This window comes from Triturus cristatus, chromosome 4_1 (genome assembly GCF_964204655.1).
Source record: "Triturus cristatus chromosome 4_1, aTriCri1.1, whole genome shotgun sequence".
Lineage (NCBI taxonomy): Eukaryota > Metazoa > Chordata > Amphibia > Caudata > Salamandridae > Triturus > Triturus cristatus.
In genome coordinates, this window is record NC_140585.1 from 354,524,452 (window position 1) to 354,545,181 (window position 20,730).

Below are 20,730 nucleotides of genomic sequence, written 5' to 3' on the forward strand. Positions count from 1 at the left end.
TTGTAGAGAGGTGGTCAGGAGCATTAGGCACAGCTACTGGAGGGAAGGGAGGCGGGCAGGAGGGACCTGCTCGGAGATCTGGGAAGCTTGGAAGCACTAGCAGCTCTGCGCATGGCCCACCCGGGCACTCCTATCCCGGCAGCCAGGCAGAAGTCTGCAGGGCTGTTTCAGAACTGAATGTGGAACCTGGCTGTCCCTACACTATCTGTTTTGCAGCAAAGAGAGAAATGTAGAATTTATTTGTGGCATGTCCCAAATATTTACAGCAGAACAATATAGTTTTTTGATGTGTTCCCAGTAACATATAGCGCCTTCCACGAGCACCAGTGGTCGAGGTGCATTAAAAAACAAAAGGCTGCCGACTTTGTAACTGGGGAACCGAGTTTGACTCCTGGTAACGGCTCACCAGCCTGTGATGGTGGGCACATGACTTCATCTCCCCGTACCAAAAAAAACTAGCAGAAGCAGCAGAGGTTGGTCCGAGCTGTGCGCTCAAAACGGGCAGTCTGCAGTGGCACAGGGTGTGGAGCAGCAGTGCTTCGGAGCAACCGGGAGAGAGGGATTGAGCGATGACCCACAGGCGGTGATGTGGAGACCAGCGAAACTGGAGAAGAAAGGCTAAAATGAAGAGGGGCCCAAATTCCACAAAATTTATAGCCCTTTTTACATAAACTGTAGTCGGAGCAACTGAAAACACTGAGTGCTCGTGTGAAGTGCTCTTAAACCAAAGGAAAAGTGAAGGTGCAATAAAACACGGGTGCAGAAGCTGAACACTCACCCACAGCGTAAAACGAGCAGGGAGAGTAGTAAAGAAACAAATAGACAACAGATAAACAACCAAAGTGTAAAGAAACCGTACTTGGTCCCTGCTCCGTAAGAGGAAAGGAAAAACATAAAGGAGGGACAAAGAGGCAGGACTGACCACTAGCAAGCTAGGAATTTTAAATGACACTGAAACAAACAAATGAAAAGCAGTGCGCGGAAAGCTCGACCTAAAGAAGTATATACTAATGTATATACAAGGGGTCTCAAAAGCTTGATCTATAAAAGAATCCTTTATTGCGTTGATATTGAAAAAATTCTTGAGGAGCTTCCTGATGAAAAGAAAACTGAAAACAGATGTACCTGGAGAGAAGAGATGAATGTGAGATGTTAAGCTTTAAGAAACAATGTCTTTGAAGTCAGCAGGTGCAGCTCGGTGCACACGTTCTGGCTCACGCATGTAAAAAGTAACAGAACTCAAAGCATAGAGATCCAGTTTGCGCGTGTACATTATGACCATGTGCCTAGCAATCTTCAGTAGCGCTTGTTAACTATCCTACACTATATTCGCTGGACTGATTGCCGTCACAGCAGACACAGCATTAGTTACAAGTTGAGCTTGACAAAGGTATCTTTTTAATAATGTGGGTTATCCTAGCTCCCTATCTGAACGACAACCACATCTAGCTTCACTATGAGAGCCTTGATTTTGTGATCGCTGTGTAGTAAGGTTGATTGTCTTCCTGAAAGACCAACTAAAATGCCCCCAGAAACCCCAGAGATGAAAAATAGAATGGTAATAAAGTTAATTTATTACCATTTTATTTTTCATCATCCCATTAGCCAACGATAGTGAATGCACCCACCCACAACCCATTTGCCTGCCCCCCACTCTCTGTAGATGCCTGCCGCCACTAGCAAAGGATAGATTTAGTAATAGACTTATTAAGCAACTTCCCAGTGCTGCTGTCCACCACCAGCCTCCCATCCAACTGCACATATCATAGCATTCCATAGAATCACTTCTTAAAGAGACCGCGCATTGGAGTTCTACAAAACATGATGAACATTAAATGTATCAACAGGACAGTCTGAGATACAGCTGCAGTCTAGAAGGGCTTGTTTTCATCTATATTTTCTACATCGATTTGACAATGGTCATTCTCATTCTTTTTGGTTTTCCACCTAGATGACTTCAATACTGATGCGGGGAGGGAAATTATGCAACTCTCAATTGCGGCCCAAGTATCTTCATCAGGCACCGTGGCTTATTCTTTGCAAGGAGATGGCACTGACCAACCACATCTGGTGTGGAAAGGAAATCGCTACCAACTTTTTAAAAAAACATATATTTCTATCATATAGCCTTATAGCCCGCCGTAGCGGGCTATACCGGCTGTTAAAGGCCCGCTGCAGCGTTAAAGGCCCGAGCCGAAGGCGAGGGACTTTAACAACAGCAGCGGGACTTTAAAAGCCGGTATAGCCCTGCTACGAAGGGCTATAAGGCTATTAGAACATTCTGCCACTAGAGGGCAGAATGTTCTAACAAAACAAAGCCTTCAGGGAGCGCGAGGGGATTCAAATCCCCTCCGGCTCCCTGAAGTCTTTGTTCACAGCCAGAGCTGTGAACAAAGACACATTGGAATGTTGGCGCTCCGGGCTTATACCAGCCATTATAAGCCCGGAGCACTCCATTGTTTTCAATGGAGCTGCCAACATTCCAGTGTTCTAATTTGTATTACAACAAATACAATAAACATATATAATATGACAACCATCCTCCACCCGTTCCCCATGGTTAACCTAATTCCCACTAACAAAGGAGCTATATCAGCATTTACTGTTAATTGCAGTTCCATCCCAGTGGCCTGGCTTCTGTGAACTCTGATGGCGGAGAGATGCCAGCCGCCCTCCATCCCTTCCGATCATTCTCTCTTATAACCCATGCTCATACCCCAGCTTCCCCATACTTTCTCAAAGTTCTTCATGCACCCTCTCCCTTTGTAGACTTCCTTTTCCATTGTTCTGCAGAGTTCCATTCCCGATTCCCAGTTATGTTGTGCAGGAGGAAGCCCAGAGGGTCATCTTTGTGTGATATACCGCTTTGCCACCATACAACCCAAGTTTACTAACAATTTTTGGAAGATTGAATGGTCTGTTGGGCCCCAAATTCCCAATATTAGCAACCTGAGCTGCAGCTCCAAGGGCAACCCTGTTGCTTCTTCTAATGAATTCCCTACAGCTTCCCAGAATGGTCAGATGCGGGGCGGGCTCCCTAGTGTATGTATAAAGGTGGCCTCTAAGCCTCTAAGCCACAGCCTCTGAGGCAATCCGCATCGTCTGATCCACCGATCTTACACAGCAGGGTGCGCGTGTAATATACCATACGCATAATCTTTAGCTGGATCCGTCTAAAACTTGTGTTTGTTGCCACTATCACAGAGAACTCCAATGCTTTCTGCCATTCTTCCTCATCTACCTCCTCCAGGTCCTACTCCCATTTACTGTGCAACGTCAGCAGGGGATCTTGTGCGTTTCTCATCACTGGACCATATATCTGTGAGATCAGTTTCTTGTCCCCCCGCACATCCATCAGTCTATTCCCTCACAGGGAGGCTTCTTGTGTTTCTTCTTCTAAGGACGCACATTCCCTGAGGACATGTCGCAGCTGGCCAGAGTGTAGCCACTGCGTTTCCAACATCCGATATTCTTGTCGTAAATAGGAGAATGGGACTACCCCATTTGCATCCCATACATCCTGCTTTGTAGATAAACCAATGGCACCCCAAACGGTAAATCCCTGCAGCGCCACCACTAGTCGCAGTCATCACTACCAACTTTAACCCTGGATTTTCATCAGAATGTTACATCAGTGTCGGGCCTGGAAAAAATGTCAACATCCTTTTTGATTTTTTGTATTTCTTTCTTAATCCTGTTGATGTTCACCCAACAGTAATAGGAGTGCTAAAGCCCAGATGACCAAGCTGCAGGTGGAAACTTGCATTTTTTGAGGCAAGTTCTTCATCCAGTAGTGTTATCCTGGCTCGGGAGTGAAGCTTGTTATTGGGATGACATAAATGCAAAAACAGTAACAAACATGAAGTTACTAACCCGACTGTTGGATTACAAGAAGCAACTAGCCAGTTGCTTATTGTAATCCTATGGTTTCTTTCTCACAAGGTTCTGTGAGTTGCATTCTATAGTCACCAACACTACATTAAAATAATGCTTTTAAGTGTGTTACTGTTTTTCTCTGAGCAAAATAGTGGATGGTGGAAGTCAGAAGGCATTTACTCAGTGCACTTGTTCTCCCACAAGTTTCAAAGTCACCTCAGGGCATCTGATGCACCAAAACCGGATGATTACATGAGGTCCTCCAAGGATGCTCTGCAAGGCGATCAGAAGTCATTGGCCTGATTTAGAGCTTTACAAGTACTTATTACATGAGGATATAATGCGCTTGTAATAAGGCGTACAGGATAACTGGCACATCATTACACATGAACCCGTGCACCAAAGCCCAAATCAGGCCTTATGTTTGCACTGCCCTCATACAAAGAGACAGATCTTTCCACGGAGGGTGTGCTTGGTGGTGACGTGCCACTCTTTGGAAGATCAAACAGTGGTCACAAATTAGGGGGTCGCACAGCATGAATGATGAAGGCTGGAAGGTGCTCTCCACCTCCATCCAGACTCACAGCATGCATTCAGAAGGAAGTGCCTGCTCAGTGGTAGCCCAATCTTCATCTTTGAGTCTAGGACAAACAGGGCTGGCTCTAGGGTGGTGCGATCGGTGCCACCGCACCGGGCGCCGACGTGGGGTGGGGGCGTTATTTTTGCAAGTATATCATCATTTTAAAAGCTCCTGCTGCCGCTTTCCTGGCCTCCAGCAAAATGTCAAGATCACTCTGGTGATTAATCGTCTTCCTGGGTGGACACCGGAGGTTTGTCTAGTGGATGTTTTGAGGTAGCGCAGAGGGTTAACATGTCTGCTGCTAAGAACGTGTTCCATGCAGCTAACAAAGTGCATATAATGTTAATAAGTCAGCGGGTTATTTCTTCTGTAACAGAGCTCCTTTTGTTATTGGTCGTTTATAAGTCAAAATCCTAATATAGAATATTGAGCTATTAACTGTCATCAAAGAGCTGCATGCAAACTGCAAGGTAATGTTAGAGCTATATGTTGCCCAGTCTTTCAGTATCCTACTCTTGCCAAAAGGGTTCATTTGGGTAGAAAACAATTCTTATTATTAAAGAGAACCCCTAACAATGATGTTATGTTTTAAATTACGAATTTGTGCTTTTTCCAGAATAAGGATTCTTAAACTATATTGCCTACCAGTATCGATGACATGTCACTACCACACTACACCTTGTAGACCTGTCTGATGTAACATTTCCGATGCACTGATTTAAAAACCTATGATTGTCTCGGTGCAATGTGTGTGTGACGTAAAGTGCTCTGACACCTAACACGGGTATGAGTGGTGCTGTAAAACTAAATGAATCTGAGAGACAGTGGTTATGGAGACTTGAGAGGTACTGTTAAAGGGTGCTAAGGAGAGAATCCGTGGCAGCGGTGGTCATTGGTGGGGTGCCAATAAGCATTGTCGCACAGTGCGCCGCCAGTGCTAAAGCCGGCCCTGTGGACGAACACTTGTTTTGGCAATCTTCTGTGTAACCAGATTTCGAGGAGTGCATCTCTTCTTACCAGCAGTGATGACCGCCCGCCACTTACGCTGTGAAAACCTGGACCCAAAAAGAATCCAGCACAGAGCACATGCAGGAATCATCAACACAAAATTAAAGTCAGCATTTCTAAGCAAGCAAGTGGGAGTGAGGCAATCTGCATTGATCTGAATAAAGTAATGCCCTAAAGCTAGTATTTGGACAGCCTCTTCACCTGTAATGTAACACTGTAATGTTTTAGTAAGAAACGTTTTGTCTGTAAATGCTTCCTGGCACTGAGAGAATAAAAACAGCATCTAACAACAGCTGGTGAAAATGGACAGACGTAGATTTGATTTTTAAAACTGTTCCAAATCTGAGGTGATACAAACTTGGCTGTGATCGCAAAGAGGAAGCATGTTCAATTGGGTGGTTGCTTGAGAAAAAACACAACTTTCACTACCCTTTGTACACCTCTCATTACCTAACTAAAAGATCTCACAGCTTTTGAATTCCACATGGTCTGGGTTACACAGAGGAGCAGTTTTATGTAAATATTGTTTGCATAGTCAACCTAGGTAACTACAGCTTTGCTAAAACCATATGGACGATGAACAGTGGTGGAAAAATGAGCCTTTGCAGTTTTAGACAGAATAAGCCCTAAGTGACTGTTGCTAATGGTGGGTCAAGGGAAATGGTCATCAATTAGAGTACAAAGGATTTCCCATAACGCACAGTAGGAGTGCAGGTACCTAGACAGAAAGACCAGACCACTTAAGCGCAGTTATTCAAACATGATCCTATCAACAAAATCAAAAGATTCAGATAATGTACTTTTTGGGGTGTTTCTTACTAATCCAAGCATTATTCACGAGGAGGGAGCCAGAAAGGGTTTCAGAGTATCATCACTGCTCAGGCAAACGTTAACTATTGAATATGGATTTCTGGTGTACTGGTAAAGACTCGGACCGCACAATTGAATCAATTAAGTCAATGGGGGAAAAAGGCGTACTGAAAAGAATTGGCAAACGCACCAATTCTCGAGGGACTCAACAGGTTCATATAAAAAACGACGAACAGAAAATAGATTTTTAATATTCTCTGAAAGAAATGACTAAATCCAAGAAAAGGCTGTACCATGGATCTTTGATCCTGGCCCAGGACCAGTTTGTGGCCCTGCAGATCCTGCAGGACTGAGAGAACTGGGAGCATTACCAAAAGGAGGAAGAAGAGAACTACGACCTGATGGAGAGTGTAGGCCATGATGAGCAGTACCTGGATGATCAGGACCAGTTCAGATGAGGACACATTCTTACATATTAACTGGGAATGCCTCCACATTCAAAAATACTGGCGAAAGCAATACCGACTTGCACTTGACATGGAAGCACCCTTGGTGCTGCTAGGCATATAGGGTGACACAAACATAACGAGTTATAAAAATCTAATAAATCTGGTTTCATAGTTGCCAAAAGTGATATCGCTCAGAGATGGCAGAGTGCAGAAACGGCCCGTGTTTACGAATGGGTGACAGTTATGGACAAATGCATCATAATGGAGAAGTAGACATATAAAGACATAGGATGCCTTAAAATATTGAGAGGATATGGGGCAAATTGGTAGATGAATTGGCGGCACAAGAGTTAAGGGGGCTTCGGCGATGGTGAGTGGTCGCGATGCTCGTAAGAAGACTCAATTTCCATTTCTTTGTTAACCTCCTCCCCCACTAGACTGATTCAGACATCATGACACCATGTTATAACATATACAGGTTTACCTGAGAGAACAGAGATACTTCATTACTGGATGAAACTTATGTATGCGCTGATGTGCAGAGATGTCTAATGGCGGTAACTGCTGGTTTAATGTTCATTGATCTTATACTAAAAATCAATAAAATACTGTTAAAAAACACAATGCCCAGGCTGAGCGTCATTGGCTCTGTGCTCATGACCTTGCCACTTTTTTGCTGGACCCGATCGGACTTTCTCCAGCGCTGATTTTAAGGCAAGGGCTGATGCAGAGATTTGCCAAGAATCACTTAATAAACTACAAGCAAGAACTTACCTTTCCATTTGTCGCGTGGGAAGTGGAAGGTTTCTGAAAACATGGGAAGAAAAACATGCAGCTTAAAATGCATCTTCCTAGCACACTCCAATGTACAGACAGGTGTCAGGCCGGTGACTGTGACACATTGCATTCATAGAATAAGCCCACTAGGCATGTGCTCTATGCTGTATAGATCCTAGCATTAAATATATATATATGTGTATGTTCAAGCATAAACCATAATACAGGCAGCATGGATAAGACAAACGAAAAAAGGATCATAGCAGTAATCAGAGGGTCCAGTGACAGTTCACTACAGTACTAATCACTCAACCACAGGACCCCCTCCCCAACACCCATTCCCATCCCCTGACGTCAACATGTTATGCATTGCGAGACATAATGCTAAATCATCATCTGGGAACGTAGTGCCTGTTCTGACCATTTTCACCCTACCTCCCTCTGCAATAGCCCACTACAACAGACCTCTCTCCCAGGCTAGGATCCTGGCATGAAGAGACTGGCTGCCCCACGACTAACCCTTCTGAAAGACAAGCCCTTGCCCCCGCTGCAGGACAGTAGAGGGGCTCCGGCTGTGGCGCGGAGCCCATGGGAAGGCTACGCTGGGGGGGCACGGGTGGCTGAAGTGCATGGTGAAAGAGGTGCTTGTGCACCTGGGTACACTAGCAAAGAGTACCTTCTAGTGGCTGCTGTGAAGATGGGGCTGTTGTGGAGACGCTGGCCATGTATACAACGGCGGCAATTACAGCAGACGACAGAGGGTCACTCACTCAAGCACTACACCGTGTGTTTGATGTCTGCAGGTACCACCCTAGCAGAGCCAACATCTGTAGAACTATGCCTATATCACTGACTGTTAAAGTTAGAAAAGACTTTTTAAACATTTTACCCTTAGATAAAGTGTTTAAAAGTCAAGTTCAAAAAATCCTTGAGTTATCTTCATGGTGCCTAAAAAGCCTGAGCGTATTAGGTGCTATATAAATGTAGTTATTATTATTAGCAGTAGTAGTAATAAGGCAAACACTGCATTAGCCACTAGTATCAAAAAGAGGTTAAATAAATATTGGATAAACGCAGAAGAAAAAGTGTGATAAATTATCTCTATTGTGAGTCTCTATTCCATCTCATTTATCAGCAAACCTGAACTTCTTCGTCACCTGGTTTACATTTATTTAACTAGTCCCATAAATGTTACAACTTCATAGTAAACTTCTAAATTCCAATCATATCTCCTACTCTTTGTAACCGCAGCTACTGCCCGAATTACATGAGAATCAAGCAGAGACTTTATACTCGAACGTATCTGAGGAACGCACAAGACCTCTATTTTTGTCTCAGATGCTAGGGGAAATTGTCTGTATTGGCCGCTGATCCCCGCTGGGAAGTGAATTCTGTCAAAATACTTCCGACAGCTAGCTGTAGAATTAAAATATTTGGAAGGATGTCTAAAAGATAAGCTAATTTCTGTGGTGCTAAAAATGTATTGAGGAAAGTATGGATTTTGAAGTTGACATTTTAGACACGTGGATTAATCAAGATTATTCTAACCCCACGAAATTCGTGGCATTTCATGCAGTAAAACTGAAAAAGAAACTTTAGATGATTTCCTTAAGCATCACACGCCATATTAGCCACAACCACAAAGCAATGTTGTCACTTTTAATGAAGTGCTTTCATCACAACGGGATGTATTTGAAAATGTACAATTGCTCCCGGATGCAGACTTTTACTGGGCAGCGAATAGTAAGCAATGTCCAAGATTGCTTCTCACCTGTAGCCCACCGTAGATGTGGTCCAGGAGCTCATAAGCAGCATTGTAGTTACAGTTGTTGATGTAGTCTGAGTTTGTAGAGCCGCACACACCTCCATAGCGGTCAGTAGGCTACAAAGCAAGAGCGACAATCATCAGAGATTCATTCAAGAGGGTATCATGTGTGATAAAGGTGAATTAAGCAGTGTCTCATGAACATCTGCTCTCTTCTGAGGTGCACAACTCCAAGTGTGGACAACTCCAAGTGTGGACAACTCCATGTGTGGACAACTCCATGTGTGGACAACTCCAAGTGTGGACAACTCCATGTACATAGAGCGAGTGCCATATCAGAAGGTCAGGATATACGACATGACGTGGAATGAGACTAATATCCGCACCACTGAACCAACATGCACTAATTACATGAACCAAAGGTTGATCGGAACACAGCGCAGATTAGTGACACTGACATGAAGGAGACACATACTATTTCTTGCCATTTTTGCAGTGAACCTATCAGATGAGTCATGTCGCAAGTTCGAATTCCAACAGGATTAACTTCGATCGTGCTTCGAAAAGCGACATAGTACCTTTGCATTGGGTAACAGCTATACCAGTTATGTATTGCATAACAACATAGAAAAATGTGGTAGGAAACGCTATAGTAAAAAACACATTATCATGAAAAACATAAATTGGCAAAAACAGAACCACATAGTTAGAGCATAGGACGGCACTGAGCAGACGAAAACAAAAAGTGGTGTTACTTTGAAATAATGTATTTATCGAAGGGTGGACGGAAGAATAGTCCAAAGCATCAGACTTAGAGGTCAGACTGTCAAGATAGGTCCAGTGTAGAAGAGGAAATGGAGAGCTTGTGTTTTAAATACAAGAGGGAGGAGGTGTACTCTAGTGTGCAGCAAGTGGGACCCAGATTGCATCCTTGTTACACATCCTGATGGGTCCTCATATACCTATGTTTACAGGCCCAACTGCACGACTTCCTCCATTTTGTGACACCACTGAAGATCTCTTTAAGTAAAAAGGGAACTTTGGGGCTCAAATAGAGACTGCTAGCCATCACTATTTCAGCACTACACGGCCCTTCTTCCTCGTACTGGTACCTTAAGGCTCTATGGGGGATATTCTCAAGAACGTGTGATAATTATTGCTAAATTAGCTTAACCCAACTTTGTGCATGGCAGTCTATCGCGGGAAAATAACGCTGTGTTAATGTTGTATTCTCAACACGTGCGATAGTCTCAGGCTAATGCGTCAAATGACCGCGATAAAATTACCATGACGACAAAATACCGCAAAACAGAAACGCGAAAAAAGTTGCGATGTGGCCAACCACGATAAAAAAAATCAGCGATAAACAGCAATAGGCCGGCAATTCCCATGCGTCATGCGGGAAAATGCACTATAAAAGCACCAAAAAACACAAACAAAATAATTTCAACTGCGTAGCACCATGGAGGAAGCCGGAGCAAGTACAGAGGAAGACCAGAACCCCACAAGCCCCCAGAAGGACCAGCCTGGGACCTCGGGGTCATGGAAGGGCAAGGAGAAGAAGACGAGGAAGACGAGGTTCAGTCCGCAGGAAAACAGGATCATCATCACGGAGGTGATAGAACACCACCAACATCTGTTTGTCACCCCCAACGTGTCATTGGCAAATAAAAATGCTATATGGCAGTCCATCCTGGACAAGGTGGATGCAGTCGGAGTGAGGAGGAGGACAAATGAAGAAGTCAAGAGGCACTGGAATGATGCGAAGCGCAAAACCAAGAAGAAACTCGCTGACAACCATCAGGAAGCAATGTAGACTGGAGGTGGCAGTCCAGCGGAACACCAGGAGCTGGATGAGATGGAGGAAATGGTGTCCACAGTCATTAGTGGGGAGACGGTGGCAGGAGTTGGGGGTCCGGACACTGCTCAACATGACCTGACACAACAGCACCAGGGTGAGTACCGAACAGGGACTGGGGGGAAGGGGGAGATGGGCACAATGGCACACATGCACAATTAAGTAGAGCACACTGCACATCCACAATGACTCTGGATCATGTCCCTGATCCCCTTGGCATACTGCAGCACACATACAAACAGCAAGTAGGCCCACGTCCACTATGGGCACAAAGGGCTCCCTCCCCACACAGCACCAATCTCACAACCAACCCATGCACACGTGTCAAAACCAGCAAAGCTGCGCGTCTGTGAGCCACACTGACAATGCAAGTGACACTGCATGACGAATAGCATGGCTGCAGTCTAATTATCATGACATGGTGCACTCCATGACACTGAGGTGGCTGAGTGTGGAACACATCCGGAAAGGAGCAGGTCACACTCTGACACATCCACGTGACGAAACAACCCCTGACGTCAACCACACATCTGCAAATAAACCATGCCCAATAGTCCAAAATCCGAACAAGAGCCAATATTAGCCAAGTCTGCAACATCTCAGCACTGTAGAAGCACAGAATTCAAAGGCACACCACCTCAAAGGGATAAGGGGCAGCAAAATCACAGCTGCAGGGGCGACTCTCCCACAATGCAGCACACACACATAGCAATAACAGCACATCAACATTGACGACAATGTGGTACAAAGTGCACCACTTACACTACAGAACAGAGGACACAACTGGTTCCGCTTGTGCGTAGAAACTGGCCAATCACATCTGGCATAGCAGGAAACTGTGAGATGAGAATGTACATTTACAACCTCACATCCGTGATGTAGTTCAAATGTCCACTGTCCTGCATCAAATAGTCAACTCCTCCCAAACAGTCACAATGTACATTGTCATGCAGTCCGTATATAAACTTGAACAATGTGTCAATAAACATGTCAACACAATGTTAAAATGCACATCCCCTTAACATTGCAGAGGGACAATCAACACCTCCTGCAGAGCAGACCAGACAACTCATAAGTGAGGATGAAGAGGACCTCCACACCTTTGACACCGACGCCCTACAACAGCTCATGGACAGCTACGGCAAACCACCTCCAGGAGCAGGGCAGCCTAGCTGCATCGAGGAGACCCCACCCCCTGCACAGACCACACAGCAGTAAGCACCCGCCACCACGGCTGGCTCCCAGCACCTCACTGAAGAACACATCTCAACCCAAGGACAGGTGTTAGACTGCCAGAAGGAGGTGGCTGAACAGGTGCAGGTGGGGATCGACCACAAGGCAGCCAAACAAGATGACATACTTGGGTGTCTAAGTCACATCAGGGACCACTTACACTCCCTAACGGACACCCACAGTTTGCTCCATGATGTCCAACAATCTATGCCTGACACTGTTGGAGTCATGCCTCTGAGAGGAGAACAACTGTCTAGTCAGAGTAGCATCAGCGATCTCATCCAAGAGTTGACACAGATGCTGAGGATAATGGAGAACATGGAGCGGATGCATGCGGAAAGAATGGCTGCCACAGATGCACACAAGCAAAAAGTTGTTGATATCTTTCATGCCCTGCAGATCCTCATCATCACATTGCTGCCACTAAGGCAGTCGCTGATGAATGCTGCTGGTACTTGCACACACACATCTCCGGCCCCTGATGTGTCAGTGGCACACAGTGCTGCAGACCAAACATCAGCACCCACATGTCAGACAGATGACATAGAGGACGAAGATGCAGGTGATTCCACCTGTGTATTAAGAAGGAGCCAGTAGCAATCTTCTCCGCCATATGCCCTGTTTCAGCTTGGTTCTGTCCTCTGCATCATTCCCAGTAACAACACCTCCCACTGTCCCCCGAAACACTCTGCGGCACTCACCTTGGACCTCGACATGGACTGCCATATTTTGTTTGCTTAACAATGACACAGCAATCAGACTGCGGACTGTACTCTTCCTCTTTTGATGTACTTGTCAATCCATAAATGACTCTGGCTGGCCCTCCACTGGGCTACAATGTAATGTGTGGTTTGCATGGCCATGTACTGCTCCAGCTCCGACACTCCACCGAATATGAATAAATCATTCAAATTCACACAGATGTGTCATGTCCATAATCAATCAAGTATGAAAGTATGGTTGAATGTAAGGACATTGATTGCACAAAAAGGTACACCCTGGGAAATGAAAGAAATGCACATGACCGTGACAGACATAGGCAGTGAGATGACTGGGAATGTGTGCACTAGCTGTGGCCTCATTGCTCTGGAACAACAATTGCGCAATTACACAACTTTGCCCCACGCAGTGTTAGAAATGGGGCTGTGTATGAAATGTCAAAGTTGTTGGCAGGCCTAAAGTAGTATCCACCATCATATGTGACAACAGAACATCTCTTTGCATACCTACTCACAATCAACTGTGTGGACACAGCCTGTTTTGATGGATCACATTGATCCACATGGCAAGAAGTTGGACACCATACTCACATTGCTGAAGACACGTAAGAGCACAGGTCTATCAGCAACTATCCCAACCACAATGTAGGGCTCACAGAGGTGGAGCTAGCAATAGGGACTCACCCCTAAGCGAAATGCGACAGTCAGTCCCTCACTGTGTACGGACAATGCTCATTGAGGCACACGATTTGTCATTCTAATCAACACTCATCACAGTTGAACACTAGTGAAGTTGCGTAGACTTAATTAGCATGTGCGTGGCAGTACGGGCAGCATTCGGTCACGGTACAGTTCCACGTGACAGGCGTTGTGCATGTGCCCGGGATGTTCTGCCATTGCGTTGGTGGCTCTCGTAGAACCGGCACTCTTCTGACCTGCGGCAGTTATGTGGATGATATGCCACAGCTCAGAGCAATGAGTCATATGTGTGTGCAACGTTTGCACGTATGTGTTGTTGTGTACGTAAGTGACAAGGGCATTCCATGCAAGAGTACCTCGAGCAAGGACTTCTGTGTGTGGGCTGTGGATACATTGGTCTTTCATTAGCGCTGTGCGTAGTGTGGGAGTCATCATCATCTGCTATAGTATATCTCTCAGGGGGTGCCTGCCGCATGCAAGCCCAAGGTTGGAGGTGCAGATGTCCTTCCACCTTATGTATTGAGACAAAGGTACTTTCATCCCTAATGTTAGTCTGACTACTGCTTGGATTCTGGAAATGTGATGTGGCTTTCACGCTGCAATTGAGGCTAGGCCTTAGGCTTATGGTGCAACAATTGCGATATACACACACAACAGTTGTCATGTATGAGCCAAGAGCCCGAGCGGTCTTGCACTCCTTGTACAATCTCTGCGTGCGTGGCCGCCCTCCGGGTGCATGCAACATTGCAACATTGTCGATTGAGGGCCGTGTGGCGCCGACACTGCGACAGAGACACACGCATTAGTTGGTTTCCTGTCCAGCTCAGAAAAGAACCACGCCCAGAGCCCAGGGATAATTATTCACACCTCTACGCTGGCCTGGCGTACGCCGACCCAGCCCACTCAGCTTACGTATAAAGGGGGGGACGACGACGCTATGTGTCCCAGTTCTTCCCCACTGTCGGAGGTGACATGGCTGCATCCGCCTTGCATATCACGAGACTCAATCATAGAGGGTGCATGACTTGCGTTGCACAGACTTGGTGGCACTGGATACACTGCGGCTGGCACGGGCCTACCGCCACGGGACTGTGACTTTCGGTGCACTGAGGTAGGGGCACCTTAAGTGCTGAGCGGGTGTGCAGCCTGCGATGATGCGCCGTCCTGGCAGTCCGGACTGGTAAGGATTTGTATGAGCCCTGCTGGACCGCAGTGTAGGCCTGATCCAGCAGGCAGCGCGGGCCTACTGCCACGTGGCGTTGCCTCGCGGTTCACAGAGTTAGTGGCACCTAAAGAGCTGGGCGGGTGTTCAGCCTGCGATGAGGCCGTGTGCACTGATATGATCTCTGCCATTGTGAAATCAAGACCCAGAATCAAGTGTGTGACCTTGTGGCCCACGTTGCGGGGCCGCATAATGTGTAGGCTGCCAAGATCGTGGGCCCCGGGCTTGGAGCTTGCACCGGCATGTGGTGAGCCCTCTTGGAGACACGCCGGTGGCGGAAGGTGAGCAGTGAGGCCTGGGTGCGCAGGGGCGGGCAATCACCGCTGGGCGGCGGGAGGGGCTGGGGTGCAGCAGCCTGTGTGCGCAGGGGCGGGCAAGCGATGATGGCGTGTGCAATGATATAAACTCTGCCATTCATAAATCTGGACTCTGTTTCAGATAAGGGACCAGGTGGCCTGCAGTGTATACCGGCACGTGGTTGGAGACACACCGGTGGCAGCAGGTGAGCAGTGAGGCCTGGGTTCGCAGTGTCGGCACTCTCTCTCCCTCTCTTCCTTTCACTGTCTCTCTCTCTCCCTCTCTTTCTCTCTATTTCACTCTCTCCCTCTCTTCCTTTCACTGTCTCTCTCTCTCCCTCTCTTTCTCTATCTTTCTCTCCCTTTCTTCCTTTCACCATCTCTCTCTCTCCCTCTCTTTCTCTCTCTTTCTCTCCCTCTATTCCTTTCACTGTCTCTCTCATTCTCTCCCTCTCCCTCTCTTCCTTTCACTGTCTCTCTCTTTCTCTCGCTTTCTCTCTCTCCCTCTCTTCACTCTCTCTCTCTCTCTCGCTCTCTCCCTTTCTTGCTCTCTCTCTTTCTCTCTCTCTCTCTCTGTCCTTTGATGAGCGCATGACACACCTTCTTATCTTGAATTTTGTCTTGCAGGCTGTGACTTACAGATTGTCCAGAGAAGACCCGCCATGACTCTTCCAAATAGTTGTTTTGTGTTTAATTTGAATAAAATATTTTTAGAGAAATTCAAAGATAAATGAATGATTCTCCTTTTTCTGACCACACAAGAATGTTAATTGTTGTAATTGTGCGATATCAGGTGAATTGTTTTGTTCATAGTCTCGTAAAGTTGACGTAATATATCTTTGTCCGGGGGGGGGGAGGGGGAGGGTGCCCGGGGTAGGTGCCCGGGGGGGTGGGCTGGGGTGGTGGCAGTGGGTGTTGTGGCCCTCTTGGGTGTCTGAGCTGTATGATCAGTGGCTCCATGGCATCTGTTGTTCTTCTGGTGTGGCTGTGGGCTGGGCTCCCATTTCTGGTGCAAGTTATCATCCGCCTTAATACCAGGAAAGAGCAGGTGTTAATTTCCTGCTGCTAATGCACCTTATCGCATGTTTTGGAATCTTATCGCTGATCTGGCTGGTCGTTGAGAATATTGCGAAGTTGTGTTGTCGCGGCTTTTTGCACGGTAAACCCTACTCTGCATATCATTAGCGTTACTTGCCGGTGTCGTCCGTGGCGATGTTTTGTGCAGCTGCTATCGCAGGCAAACTCGTGATATCCATAGCACCAGCTTGTGAATAGGGCGATACATTTATCGCTACTCTGGCTGCAATAAAGTGCCGCTAACTCGGCGATAAGTCCTTGAGAATATGCCCCTTTTTGTTTCCTTCCTCTGCTGTGTCATCATCCAGAAAGCATGGCACACCCTACAACATGGTAGCCATCAACATAATGTAAGTATTCAAGTTTATTCCACATTATGAGGACTTTAATATGGTGGGTATTTGTGAACTTTAATTCAAAGTATCATTGTTCGAGCTAGATCATCATTCATAATGTATATTGACCGTAAATATTTCGGAATCTGTTGGAGTACATAGTCTTAGAAAGACAAAACATCTTTATAGGAGTAAATTGCTGTCCCCCATTCGAAGGCATTCATTCTGATGGACTACGTGGCAAACGTTCCAGCAACACTTGACTAAGGTAATGTACAGTACTGGGCCATACAAGTACGTAATTTCCTGGGAATTGTGTGCAGAGAGAGCCACACCTTTTAATTCCTGGGAATTGTGTGCGAGATAGAGTCGTGCCAAAAAAAGAATTCTACGCAGACTCTAGGAGCTTAGAAACAGTTTCGTAGATCGACAGCATTTGAAGTTATTCTCAAGGGTGTAACCTGAAAAATAATATCCCCCAACATGTCCCAAGTAGTTCTGAGCGAGGAAGTGAGGCAAGTGCAGCCAGCAGTCGTTCGTGAGATGGCTCTGCCTGCAATTTCCTTCCTTCTCTCCATCTTTCTTTCAGTTTTGTCCTCTCCATCCTACTTTCTTTTTCCATCTTTCGTTCCTTCCCTTTTCTCAACCTTTCTGTACTTTTTCCATCCATCAACCCATCCATCAACCCATACATCCCTCCATCTTTGTTCTCGATCATCCATCCTTCTCTCCATCCATCCCTTTATCTCTTCTCTACCCATCTATCTGTGCATCAATCCTCTCTTTGTCTTTCTCTCCATCTCTGCATTCCTCCACTCTTTCTTCCTCCATCCTTGCCTCCGATCACAGTCGAAGTAGTGATAAACAGCTTCAATGTTTCATGCTTCACAGAACCTCCCAGTGACAGTCACCACGCCCTCATCCACCGCCTCTGCTCAGGCTGCTAAAGAGGGGCGTTAATGATGCCCCCGGTTATTCCCATTCCCTGTAAAAGGCACCCCGACACATCCACGGTTCGATCCCTGACGCATCTCAGCTCAGCATCGTGTGACTCTGGGCAAAAGCTCCCTTAATCTACCCCACGGCCCCCCGGGCCTGGAGGCCCTCAGGGGTGATAAATCTTGCTGTACAAATCTGGAGTTATTATTCACAGCATGATGATAAAACAAGGAGAACCAGAACGCACAGAAGTCGGTGACGTGCACTCCATATACTAATTCACCACTAATCCTTTATAGGTTCCAGAGCAGCGTGCTACTCGCTTAAAAAGTGCTTCGAAGCCTCGTCAGGGGTAGTAAGCGATGTATAAATACAGTGCAATACAGTGTTTGGAGATAGTTTCAAGGAACACACCTTTGGGGTCCGAATTATCATGTAAAAATGCCTACCTAGTTGATTTCTAATACTTACAAATCCATGCTGAGCTGGGACATAATAAACAGTTGCAATGGCTCCAGGCGCAGTCACGTAGGATCGATAATATTCTTCCACTTTCTTTACCACACCTATGACATATGAGACAATAATGTTAACAGTCTGCATACATGTTTGGTTGCTTTCTCCAGAATCCTTTCTTCTATCAATGAACTATAGCAGAGGAAATGCCCTGGCATGCAAAGGCCTTGTATATTAATTGCAATTACATTTACCCAAACTTACTACCTTGAATGAAGGAATAAATATTTATTAAGCACAAACATGCATCACAGAGGCATCTTAGCGCTACGCTAGAGAGAGGAAAAAAGGGGGCAAAATAATAGCAATGTCTAACAGACTGTTCGGAACTGATTTTAACAGACAGATCACAGTTGTCTTTATAGTTAGACTGAAGATAAGTTTTTAATTTTTTGAGAAAGTCTCCACAATTCACAACAATTGCTTGGAGGGGCACACACACCAAAATCATTATGAATTAGCAGCCGGTCAAAGGATTTAATATCTGCAGGTGGGGCATGCTCTCACGAAATATAAGGCTCACCAACAAGAGGTACAAACTCCTCTGGCTTAAAAACCAGGCCATCTCACAAATATATAGAGCTCTCACTGTTCACCTTCAAGCCCCTCCCCCCCGCTAGGGTTAAAAGCACTATGCCAACCAGGCGTGGGGTTGAGGAAGACGCAGCCAGCAGAGAGGCGTGCAGATACCAGCCGGAGGAGGCTATCAGGACAAGGTTCCTGCTGGTGCAACTAAACTGTACTACACCAGGACTAGGCTGTTTAAAATGGGGAAAATCAGTGATGAAATATGTTTTAGGGGGGGTGGTAGGAGGGGCACACTGATCCATACACTGACAGACTACCTGCAAATCCAACCCTTCAAATGATGGTGACGACTGCAGGCGAAAAGGTAAGCGTCACGCCTGCACTGGCAACGTTGGGGATTTGGGGATATCAAACCTAAATACACTCTATTCTGGTGCAACGTTGCTAGATTGGAGTCTAGGATATCCGTTGTCCGACTGTGGGGCACCCCAGTTATCCTGGGGTACTGAAGTTGGCGATTAATATGACTGGTGCATGCAGCCGGAGGAGACAGTTTATAAAGGCTGGGGGGGGCCTCAGAAATTTAACAAGATATGGGACCCATTGAGAGAATCAAGTGACACTGACTCTTGAAACACGGAACTGGGGTTTGACCTTGTTCCACTATAACAAAAAACGGTTCAAAGCCGGTGGGTCCCAGGGAAAATTTGTAAGACCACTCAGGATTCATTCCCCAATCACAATGTACACAACAATAGAACATTCTGGGGTCTACAACAGTGTTGAGGAGAGTGTGAAAAAGACCACTACAAGCAGTTTAGAACAATGAAAGAGTATATATGTATAAGTGGAGACAAAACCAAAGACTACGCCCAAACGAACTAACTGTGGGCATTTCCCTATAAAGGACAAAATCCCTCACTCACCAAAAGGTGACATGCTTCATCATTTGGGATTCTCCTCCCAGAGGAAAAACCTAGTTCCCCTGGGGGCTACAACCCCCTCGCTGAGAGGGAAGAGCTCAGGGATGTTTTAAATTGAAGTGGACAATATAAATCCACAAAAGAAGAGCTATTAGTGTGAGTGAGGGCGCAGCGCAAAAAAATCAAATAGGTGAGGAGAGTGAATTTAAAACTAGCTCAAGAGCGTCAAAAAAAACTTTAATATAAGACGTGCTTGGCCAGGATTAAAAAACAGTGCATCAACGGTTTGTATTAAATAATTTAAACCGTGATGGTGAAATAAATCGGTCGACATGTTTCAGCCATAATACCTATAAGTAGGCAAGGCTTTCTTCAGGACCAGAGCTACTGCTGCGAACAATTATGTGTATGTGATAACATAAAAAGGATATCAAAACTGCTAATCTTGCGTTTTGATGTTACTGTTTTCAACGAACATTTACCCGTAACTACTGGGTAGGATAACACACCTCTACCTGGCAACCGCTCAGGAAAGGGGCACCGCTCTGTCCGTCGGTACCTCGGTGCGAAATAGAGCTTGTAGCCGGCTACAAGCTCTATTTCGCACCAGGTCCAGACTAAAGAGATTTCAAGAGGTGGGTTCTGTTGTCCTCTGCATGGCAGGGATAACTTCCACTTTAGGGCTCTCTTCCCAGTCAAGGCTGCTGGCTCCTTTTGAGAACATGTCTGCCATTGGGATTTGTTGAAGCCTTATGTCAGATTGAGTCACTTTTAATACTTCCAGATTGTTTGGACCTTATTAGTAAAACAAGAAAACTATTTGTTACATAGTTCCTGCATATGAATTACTGATCTAGTAGAACAAGCGAGTTGGTAAGCTCTCCAACAATTTTAAATAAGGTGCATGAAGAGTTAGAGGAATCTGTAATTCAATATAGGAATTGTAATTGACGAATATGTTTATAGCTACTCAACTGCCATTTAAAATTGAGCAATGCACTTTTGTCAAAAGATCGACACTGTTTATTTTCCGTTTGCCTAACCTTTAGTTGTTCTACTTTAACAGTGGCGGAGTACTTTCTAGCTGTGTGTGTGTGGGGGGGGGGGCTGTTATGTGTGT

General features: G+C 45.8%; 1 protein-coding gene across 3 annotated transcripts in view; it reads right to left on the reverse strand.

Moving 5' to 3' along the window:
- The window catches only part of LOC146854936 (uncharacterized), a 253,605-nt gene that overhangs the window by 157,317 nt on the left and 75,558 nt on the right, over positions 1-20,730 (reverse strand). For 2 of the 3 annotated variants that reach the window (XM_085652354.1, XM_085652352.1), the window contains exons 4-6: positions 18,115-18,209; positions 9,272-9,382; positions 7,498-7,530 (exon numbers count right to left, since the gene is read on the reverse strand). In XM_085652354.1, the coding sequence (XP_085508480.1) occupies positions 7,498-7,530; positions 9,272-9,382; positions 18,115-18,209 (239 nt within the window). The remainder of the gene's footprint in view (positions 1-7,497; positions 7,531-9,271; positions 9,383-18,114; positions 18,210-20,730) is intronic. The other variant, XM_085652353.1, reaches the window with a different exon arrangement.